The following is an 11297-nucleotide window of genomic DNA, read 5'->3' on the forward strand; positions in this document are numbered from 1 at the left end:
TACTCAACCTGTCCATCTTGTCACCCATACATTAAATGAAAAAAAAATCTGTAAATTTCATACCTTTAGTTTTCTAAGCATCATCTTTGCAAGATAACTTTCTAATACATAGTTCTCCCGGGGCATCTTTCCATCAGGGTCAACTCCGAGAAAGCCAAAAAATTTTGGGGTTAAAGGTGAAAATTTTTTGGGCCTTAAATAAAATGAGTATTTTAGTGAGTTTAAACAATTTAATTTTTATATTGGCTTACTTGGTTATAATTTGGGTTGGGTAAAAAAATTTTGTATAAAAATAGGATTAATCATGTCTCAAATAAGACTAGAACTCATAACCTTTAGGTTGGGAGTAATACCCCTTTACCACTAAACCAAACTAGTGGGTTTGTAATTGAGTTTAAACACTAAATATGCATATTGTTTTAATAAAATACATATAATTTTAAAAATAATAATAATAATTTCAGGCCAATCGGGGTGTCGGGCCTGTGGCCGTCGACCACCCCGCCACCCCTTAGGGCCGGCCCTGCTTTCAATCACATATCAAACCGACTCCTCATCTATAACGTATCCAACCTTATTTTTAGACTCGAGCTCTGGCCATATTCATTTAATCCCAACTTGCTTTATCGAGTTGATCTCGAGTAGCTCACTGGCGGCTTAACTCATTGAGGAGTTATTAATCAAATTTGTTAACCCTGGGGGGGTGTAAACTAAAACATCATGTCACTAATTGGTACCAAAAAACCGTTGAAAAACTAAAGCCAAAAAGTAACGGAAAATGGCAGGAGCGTTAACGGCAACCGCAACCGTTATCCTCCAACGACCACCACTACTTAACGTCCGACGGAAATCCATCGGCGGCATCAATCTGACTAATAATTATTGTTTCAATTCAATCGCCTGTAGGAGCACAGCAAGCACCAGTGCTACCGGCGGTGAGATAACAGACGACCAAGTGTTGACTGTTGCGCCATTGGAGGTTAATACGATTAACGAAATATGTAGCAAGTGGGAGTGGAGAGGTTATAATATTAATTACTTGAAATTTCAAGGGCAAAATGGTCAGAAATTGAATCCTCCTTTGCTTCTTGTTCATGGTTTTGGTGCCTCTGTTGCTCACTGGCGCAGGTATTTTGGTCATTTCGCTTTTGGATTATTATTATGTTAACGTTTACATGTGTTAAAGTTAGTGAAAATTGAGTTTTTCACTAAATTTGGACAGAAAAGTGTATGTTATAATCATTAATATAATTATTATTTAGCATGTTTCCGATCTACTATGCAAGAGCTTCTTAATGAAACATATTTGTCCAAAACGGAGCTAAGATGAATCAGATATCAATGCTCAAAATTGCGCGTTTGAAACTTTGAAGAATAAGGTTTTGTGCCAAAAAAAAAAACTGCATGTGTATCTGCTTTTCCTTATTACAGATGTAGTCAGTGTTGTAGAACTTGCTAGACGCTAATTGGGCGGTGTGGTAAGGACTAATGATTAATTGGGATTAATCGGATTGGAATTTATATGTAGATTTTGAAATATATGAATGCATACCAAATTTTATATATGAACTTTTCAGTTTTGACCGAGTTTAACCAAATAGCGATTAATCGGCCACTAATCGGTGGGGTAGGGACTAGCGATTAGTCGGGGATTGATCAGAGCCTACGCGGGATTTTTACATCCATGTGGATGTAGTTACATTGAACATGTTCATGTAATGTACATATTACATGTGCATGCAACAGTTGTAATCTTTCCTTACTTATTGCTTTAGCAAATGCTTGAACTCATCTTAAAGTTTAAGCATCTATCAGGAATATCCCAACTTTGGCTCAGACCAATACAGTTTATGCCATTGATCTTCTTGGTTTCGGTGCCTCGGATAAACCTATTGGTTTTCCATACACCATGGAAGCATGGGCAGAGGTATCATTCTTTATTGGTTTACCTTTGTAAGCATGTTCAACTAACTTCCATTCAAGTTCATAAAATTCAGCCTTATGCACTATGACAGTTGATATTGGATTTCTTGGAAGAAATTGTTCAAAAGCCGACCGTGCTGATCGGGAACTCTGTTGGAAGTCTTGCATGTGTTATTGCTGCTGCAGGTCTGTTTTATGTTAAGTTTACACAAATCATGTTCTCTTTCATTCAATGAGTCTTTTTCACTGTAACTAGATGCTCAGAATTCACTGGTTAAAGGGCTTGTTCTGTTAAACTGTGCGGGTGGCATGAACAATAAGGCAATAGTCGACGATTGGCGAATTAAGCTTGTATTCCCTCTATTATGGCTGATTGATTTCTTGTTGAAGCAAAAAGCAATTGCATCTTTCATCTTTGAAAGAGTCAGACAAAGGTTCTCTGTTTTATTTTATATTTTATATTATTATATTTGCTACTTCACATATATTAACTTGTACAACTTAATCAGAGAGAGTCTTAGAAACGTCCTATTATCAGTGTATGGAAACAAGGAGTCTGTAGATGAAGATCTCATACAGGTATTATATTGCTAATCATTTATTATCTCCTTTATGTTTTTGTTTATGATAAAATGTTAAATTTTAAAACAGATAATCAGGGAACCAGCACTTGATGAAGGGGCACTGGATGCCTTCGTCTCCATTGTGACCGGGCCACCAGGCCCCAACCCGGTTCAGTTGATGCCAAAAATTAAACTTCCCATCTTAATCCTGTGGGGAGACGAAGACCCATTCACCCCTCTTGACGGGCCGGTTGGTAAATACTTTGCATCACTACCATCTAAAGTTCCAAATATTAGCCTTTCGGTTTTACCCGGTGTTGGACACTGCCCTCATGATGACAGGCCCAATTTGGTCCATGAAAAGCTGGTTCCATGGTTGACCACTCTTTCTTCATAAACATATTATTTTATGATTGTATAGATTCATCAGTCATATATTTCAATGTTATCATTACATGATGTAAAGTTACATTGGAAAACCGAAATCTATGGTACATTTTGACAACATTACATGATGCAAGAATCAAAGAATCAATGGTAGGTAAAACTGACCCGACCCACATGAAAGAACATGATCATGTGTTGAACATTAACCCTCATGTGGTGTCTTCTGTTGACTGTTGACCATTTCTTGGTTTGTCGTCCTCAGCACGCTTCAAAATTCTTCAAAAACACACTATGATACATCTTTTTAAATATTTACAACGCTATCATCCACTGCTGCCACCGACCTCCGCTGCACGCTGCCTCATCATCTCCATCACCGCCGCCCGCCGCCTGCTATCAGCCTGTTGTTGCAGCCTTCTCAAATGCTCCTTTAGATCTCTGTAAACATCATCCAAGCACTTTAAGTAACAACCACATTATCCAATAACTTTTCTTTTCTTTTCTTTTTATGAATGAAACAAATTACAAACCTGCAACGTGGTACATGACATTGAGACTCTTTACACGCTGCGCGCATGAAGTTGAAGTAAATACCACATTCTCTTGCAAAGCACACAACCACCAGACGCCCGTGTTTTGCAATTAATCCCATGTCTGAATAGTCCCTTCACTTTTCTACAATTTGGATACTGGCAATGTGGGGACCGACATTGAGACGCATGTACCAGCAAATCAAGCATTTTCCTAAGCTGCAATACCAACAAAATTATATATAGTTATAATCTTGAATCTTTCTAAACAAAACAAAAAATGAAATGAATACACACACAAATAGGGATGTATTCTTCTCAGAACCAGTTTATGTTAGAGAAATGTGAGAACCTCATAAATCACTTGTACATTGTGCATTAATGATTTAATGAGATAGTGGGTAGTGGTCACGTGTCTTCTGTATAACACTTACAACAAGGGATACAAGTGCATTATGCAGTTCTCACAGTTCTCAATGTATTTGTTGGTTCTGTATTGAGCACTCCCCTATACAAACACACACACACACACACATACATGTATATATGTATGCATGAGTGTATGTACATGTATATGCATGTGTGTATATGTGTGTATTTAGCATATACCTGTACAACACGTTGTTGGCGAGCTTCTTTATTTTGTGCATCGCGTTCAGCAATGGAGGGATGAGGTGTCAACTTATGAGGATGGTCAATACCTCCATCTTTGTGATAACATGAACTGCAGACATCATAGTCAGGACAAACATCACACCGCCAACCTTGTCCGGTTTCTATGTCATTATGGCATCTGTTGCATGTTGTAACAAATGCAGGTGCGGTTGGATTATGAAGATGGTATAATACCATCATTGATGAATGTTTTGCACGACGAAGCGTATCATATTGATAATGATTTCCTTGACAAAGACTAAGAAAAGCTTGTCGCGTGTCAAAAAATTCACTCTCGAGAATTTCGTCTTTGTCTTTTGTATCAACTGGCACATCATTGATTTCAACCTGCATGTTTTATCATTATTTTCAATCATAAATTAATAATTATGATCAAGTTATGATTATTGGAATGGAAACCTGAATTCTGAAGAACTTACAGGATAAAGAGGATGTTTTTCCCTGTGATTAATAGGATGTCTCTCTCTATCCTCAAGTGTTTGTTCAATTTCATAGCACCTGCAAGTCATAATTACAGCAAAACACATTACATTTATCTGAAAAAATGCGTATAAATCCAGAAAGCAAATATTATGTTGCTTAGTTGCTTACTTATCACAGATCTGAAACTTTTTGCACTGATGGCAAACCCAACGGTTTCCAGATACCATAAGAATACAGCAATGCGTGCACGCGTGTTGCAAGTGAACCATAATGAAATCTTCCTTCATTGGGGATATTGATTCACCAAGCTGTACCAAATAGTGTAAGTAAGAATATAAATACATTAGTGTGTTTAATAATAATGAAGAAAATTAATTACCTTTCGCATTAGTAACAGGTCTTTGGATGCATTGCCAGAAAGATCGGTTTGACCAGAAGCTTTCAAAGCTCTTTTTGTCATTGACTTTTTAACTAACCCTTTTTTATTTTTTCTTCCTTCTTCCTCTTGACAAATCTGATAGATCATATCTTCAGCGGCACCGGGCCAATAATCTCCATCAAAGTATGGTAATCGAGCTGCGGTTACTTTAGCTTTGCATTCACCAGAAGATGTGAAAAAATGATCGTATAGATTAGTGAGACCGACTACAATACTTTCCTTTGAAGCTTTTCTCAACATCGATAAATACCTAGTACGCATACATATGCATCAATAATAATGTGTTAATTACATAAATGAAATAATACCGACTCACCATTCTCTTAATTTATCAGATTTTGGTGTCTTTTGAATTTCAGGATGGCAATACAAGATATAATCTTCACCCTTTAATGGAGGACAAGCCCATATGTAGCAACTTGTGAAACCGCGTAATTTGCAATATTCTAAGTAACCTATCTGTGTACATAGAAAGAAAATGGGTTGGCATAAAAAGTAAGATTTAATTTAAAATGTGTATGCAATTAAATCAAAGAAAGAACTTGCCAGAATTTCATGATATACAAATGTACGGAGGGCTTCCCCTGTAACAGCCCTAATTTCGGGTCTAAAATACTTGACTGAATCCAAATATGAAAGATAAACACGTCGATGATTTGGCTGTTCACACTCGGCTCCAAATTCTTGAACATACATCCCAAAAAGACATACTTCAACACCTTCAATTTTTTGAAACAACAGAACTACCTAAAACAAGATTGGCATAAGAATGATGTCATAAAAAGAAATAATGATGCAATATTACTATTTTTAATACCTTAGACTTGTATCCAAACTCAAGAGGGTAATTTTCATCTTGAAAGATTTCAAGAAATCGTGGTTTCACTTCCAATTTCTTGTCAACAGATGATACAACTCTAACAACAAGTGATTCTGCTCCAGGAACCTGAAATAATCAAAATTTTTAAAAACAATAAGAATTCTGATCTATATGTAAAAATTTAAAAATTGGAAGTCTTATGATAATTGACATCACCTCATCATAACTTTTACCCTGGACCCTCGCACGCTCTAGTCTCTCCTGCTTTAATCTTCCAAACAACCTGCTTTCTATGTGATCACTTAGTATAGTCCTAGGTAAATCTTTTGCTCCAAGTACACCACTTTGAGGTAACGGCTTTCTCTCTCCTCTTTCAACTTCCTCTACATAACAATTTGGACACGTGTACTCGGCTTGCCCACCATCATTTCTTCTACCATTAAATAATGCACATATTTGATGCTGCCGTGCTTCACATCTGTCACACTGAACCCACTGCAAAAACCAACAACAAATAAAACAATTATTCAAACAGCATATTTGTATGTATGCATATATCATAGATTCATACCCATTCTGCGGTTTCCTCATCATTTTTCTTTTTCTCCAATCGAGCTTTCGAAATATTGGTTCCATCAACATTAATAGTATCGCCACGGGCTTCATTGTAGCAGGGTATACAGAAATAGTGCCGGGTGTCAACCGTCCCAACAGTGTAAAACATTGCATTTCTTTTTATTCGAGCACCACAAGGCGTGCAGTATGTAGGTGGTGGTTCAAAAGTGAGTTTTTCAACCGCACATAATTGACAAGAATTCTCACTCATTGAATGTTCTAGAGCTTGATTCTTTTCTACTTTCGCTTTGCTCTGTACAACAAATAACCGATTAATATAAGATGAGAACAAATAAAATATAAAAAGTGGCACGACTGCACGAGGGTATTTTAGTAATCTCACCTGGCCAACCCACTGCCTGAGAGCAGAGATATGCTCCTGAACCTGCTCGGGTGTAAATAATTCTATCATTGATACTCCCTTTATATTTGCCTTTCCAGATTTGGTTCCAGAAATTGTTTCAACAGGAAGTGCCGCGTTTCCTAAATTAGGTGGGCCCTGGCCTGGATCCGCCTCTATCTCAGTCTTAACAAACTCTTGTTTAGCTAAACCAGTGGTCTTATTAGGCACAGCTGGATCAACTTTGGACTTTTGGTTCCCAGAATCTTCCACATAATCTGTCTTGGGACTTGCAAGAACAGAGCTCGTAGGAATTTCCAATTTTACCCCAGGACCCATAGCCTCAGATTTGGTAGGAGGCACATTGGTATCATTAATTTGATCCTGAAGATGAGATGCATCGGGGACAGGAACTGGTATGACAGAATTTTGAATTTGATCTTGATTTTGATTTTCAGCAGCTAGTGATTGTGATGACGATGATTCTATTTTCATTCGTTTCAAAGAAGGATTTAAACCTTGAGAAGTTTCAACAATAGATGGACTCGTCTTCATGGTATGTTCACTAGAATCTGCACGTGAGGCCCCTTTCAGTTGCACAAATCGTTTTACTGGAACACAAACAGGACAATTAGGATCCCTGCAGTGCCTATGATGATGGATTAAAAGCTTTGTTCCTCGACAACGAGGAAATTGACATTCAGCCAGATCTGTACATGTTTTCATATGATCCAACAACTTTTGGGCAGTTATGCAATTGACTTCTGGACATTTTCCAGGTGGATGAACACACTTGCGAGCATGCTTCAAGAACAATAACCACCTCTGTTGTTTCTTGAAGTCACGGGTTGGATTAACAGATTTAGAAATAGCCCCAGAATTTGGTGGGTCTGCTGATTTATTGGCAGAACTTTGGTAAGTAATTGATCCTTCTGAAGATAGATAGTTCCTTTGAGCTAGAGCTTGATCTTGACCCGTTATTCTTTGACTAAATTCTTGTTTGACATTTTGCTCTGACATGTTACCTGGTACATGAGGCGCTTCTTGAGACCTTGAATGCCATTGGCCCTGCATTACAGACCCTGGTTGACCTCCTATCGAGCTAGTAAGACCATTTTGAGTGTCAACAAATTGATCTTCCATAAAGTTCTCTTGAAAGTGATTAAATGCATGTGAAGACTGGAACTGGTCAGAGACCTGTGGTTGACCACCAGGATCAGGTATCAACTGAGATTGACTGTAAGAAAAATGCTGATTCTGCTGATATTGCTGCTTCTGTTGACTTTGACCTAGACTTTGACTTTGATTTTGAAGAAGTTGCTGCTGTAGTGAATGCTGAGCTGATTGATCAGTTACCGGTTTCATGTTTGACATCTGCTGATTGTTGAGCAAATTTGACTGATTCACCATCATTGGAGCGCTTGTTTTATGTAACGCATGCAAGCTTACTGAATTCATGTTCTGATTATTCAACATTAAAGTAGCAGAATTTGCGGGAACATGAAAGCTTCCAGGTCGGGAAGAATCTGCAGTGTTACTTCCAAAGTTAGAAGCTGTCACATAGTTTTCTGAGGTTCCAGACCCATTCATAATTGGTAAATTATTTCCCATTATTCCTAGACCGTTGTTTATTGACCCATTTGAAAACCCGTTAGCTTTCTGATGGATACTAGACCTGATTCCCCCACCCATATGGCTCCCGAGGCTATGTAATATTCTGCTGTTTTGACTACCAACTTGTTGCTTTTGTTGCAGTGGTTGAGATACAGTTGACGAGTCAATAGTTGACATCCCAACAGCACTATGAGAATAATCCATACTCATGTAAGATTGATTACTCGTACTATAATTATTATTGTTATTACTATAATTATTATTATTATTGTTATTATTATTACTATTAATATTATTATTATTAAATCCAGGAGTAGGTATCATCTGACTGGCCATTCTTTGTGCACCCATTGATGAAATCAAACTGTTTCCAACTGAATTATTGGAGAAGCTTGCCGTTGACTGTTGATAAACATTAGGTAGAAAGTTTCCCGTGTTGACAGCGGGTGGTACCATGTTATCCATAGATGATGGAACAGTTAAACTTGAGTTCCCATTTTGAGGCATCCCAGGATTTGGAATCATGTGAACAGAAGTATTTCCTTGTTGCTGATATTGTTTATTGTGATTATTCAAAGGGAGGTGTTTGATTAAAATATGTAAGCGACTTTCCAATGTATCTGTATTCAAGTATTCCTCCTATATAACAAAAAAAATTAAGGGTATGCCAAGATTGATTTAAAATAAGATGAGTGAATTAATAAAAAATAACCTTGGTGGTTGCAGTTTTAAACAGGCCTTCTTCTAAGCGTCTAACAATGTCCATCATTTTCTTTGAAGGTATCTCCTGAGTTTGTTGTCGCTGCTTTAAAAAATTAAAGCTGCAAAAAAACATAATAAATATCATCAGGGTTTGAATGTCACATGTACATAAGCACACACATACACAAAAAAGAAAAACTTACATTCTGTCTTGTATAAAGCGCTGAGCTTTGAAAAGACTAGGATCCATCTGGAGTGTACTACGTTGACCTCCAGAGTTTTGCATTATGGTTTGCTGATGTGGCACGGTAGACATTGAAGTCACAGGTTGATTAGGTACCTGTCCAGAGAACTGTCCGGACATATGTGTTTGTAAATTCATCTTATCCAGTCAACTGCTTGATATCATATACCTTATACCACCAAACACCACTCAAAGTGTTCTATAAACACAAAATATCCGACTGTGATGCTTATCCTTTAGTCAAGCTGCTTCAGTTTTCCTGAGCACAATAAACTTACAGAATAGAAAAACTTCAGTAAAGGCAGAATACTACTCTACATCAAAGAACAAAGTGAGTCTTCTTAATATAATATATGTTTAAAGCTACCACGTTTAAAATTATTATTACAGAGGGTGATATAAGGACTAAAAAGTATAGGTGTCATGTCATGTATCCAAGGCCATAAAGCCTAACATTGTGAATCGATAAAAAAACTCATGCTTTATGCTCATGGAGCCCTACACATATTCCAACACTAAATGTACTTTATCATTATACCTGAATAATAAGTCATAGATAATAGCGTCATCAAACTCTTTAGCAAATCAACTATTAACATTGCTGGTGATATGGCTATCTTAAACCAACTCTGGTAACTTTTTTTTAGTTTGATCTTCCTGCACAATCTACTGAGATTTTTAAATTATAGATCCCTTTTACTAGCAAGAATTGTCTAATCATTAAAATCTGATGGTTCTGCTGAACTATCAAGCTCAGTAGAGTGTTAGTAAGTAATGAACAGAGCATTTTTCTTCTCATTATATTTAATCTAACTATATATCAAAACTCTTCCAACTTAAACAGCCATATGATTAGCTAACTAAGTGTTTTAGAAGTTATCTCAAAACTACACCCTTCTAGACTGCGATCTACAGTTCTCCCATGTTGTTGATGATCCGTCTTTGGTCTCATTGTATATACATATATACATACATATATCTACATTGTTTTTACATATACAAGCACACACATGTACAAATATATGCATCATTACATACATACATACACAGTAATATAGATCATTATGCCATGCACAAATACATAGATGTAGTCATGTAGATATAGATCATATGTCATGTACGCATACACTGATACACACATAAAAAGGGTGTATATAGATCAAATAAATAAAGAGCAACACAGATAACATACAACAAATCAGTCCAACATTAATCCACCATGAAAAAGAAATATAACCAATGAACTTCAAACGGAAGAAAACAACAGAAGTTATGATAAGAGCGATCTTGACGAGTCTATCAAAAACAGAGATACATCACATTTCACTGAATATTCAGCAGTAAGTGATATGGCGAAGGCCTACTAAACTCAATCGGTTGCTGCCGTTACTCTTCAGTTTTCGGTTGAGGCCTGTCTATCCTGTAGAGGTACTCAAACTGGATCCGTGATGGATTTCTTGGTTACTTCCAATTACGTAAATCAATAAATCTGATTACTAAGAAAAATGTGAACCGAATCTTAACTATAAATCATAATCAATCAATTAACGCAACGTTTACTGATACAATCCAAAATAAACTACATGAATCAAGCTCATCAGCTAACGATAAGCTGAATCAAGCTTGTTCGCATCAATCGATTTGAATAACACGAAAACCTAGCTAAATCAATTGAAATAATGAAACGTAAATTGATATAAAGTAATGAAGGATTGGATAGATCGCGGTGTGAATACCTTTAATTTGATATTAGATTTGAGCACGCGGTGGATGAATTCAACAGTAAGAAACCCTGATGACTTGAAGACGAGGGACAAAAGGGGTGAAATCTGTCGGGTATAAATACTACCCGATAACTTACCGGGTTTGGGTGTACAAAGCAGTTGGGTTTCTGGTTCGGGCACTTATTCCGTACGGGTTAGTCACGTTTTATTATTGGAAGTATTTGTCGGATCTTAAATGTAGCAGCAACTACCAAAATACAAGTGAAGCTTCTGTTTGATGTAACTATTTAAATAGAAG

The 11297-nt window shown here is 36.8% G+C and overlaps 1 protein-coding gene and 1 pseudogene across 1 annotated transcript; one reads left to right on the forward strand and one right to left on the reverse strand.

The window, feature by feature from the left end:
- The first annotated feature begins 778 nt into the window (after positions 1-778).
- LOC143631755 (uncharacterized) lies at positions 779-2923 on the forward strand. The gene is made up of 6 exons (XM_077100410.1): positions 779-1128; positions 1816-1927; positions 2016-2109; positions 2180-2357; positions 2433-2502; positions 2575-2923. The coding sequence occupies exons 1-6, from the start codon at positions 779-781 to the stop codon at positions 2881-2883; spliced, it is 1113 nt and encodes a 370-aa protein (XP_076956525.1). The 3' UTR covers positions 2884-2923.
- Positions 2924-3188: 265 nt separating this feature from the next.
- On the reverse strand, positions 3189-9125 carry LOC143631764 (histone acetyltransferase HAC1-like; annotated as a pseudogene).
- Between the last annotated feature and the right edge of the window lie 2172 nt (positions 9126-11297).

Source organism: Bidens hawaiensis, unplaced genomic scaffold (genome assembly GCF_021521415.1).
Source record: "Bidens hawaiensis isolate Kalapana, Puna unplaced genomic scaffold, B.hawaiensis_p1.1 tig00006251_1, whole genome shotgun sequence".
NCBI lineage: Eukaryota > Viridiplantae > Streptophyta > Magnoliopsida > Asterales > Asteraceae > Bidens > Bidens hawaiensis.

Excerpts from the sequence above, each read along its gene's own strand:
- LOC143631755 (XM_077100410.1), top strand. The coding sequence starts at position 779 with ATGGCAGGAGCGTTAACGGCAACCGCAACCGTTATCCTCCAACGACCA. Across the intron at positions 1,129-1,815 it reads TCTGTTGCTCACTGGCGCAG|GAATATCCCAACTTTGGCTC; the intron begins GTATTTTGGTCA and ends AGCATCTATCAG. Across the intron at positions 2,503-2,574 it reads TAGATGAAGATCTCATACAG|ATAATCAGGGAACCAGCACT; the intron begins GTATTATATTGC and ends ATTTTAAAACAG.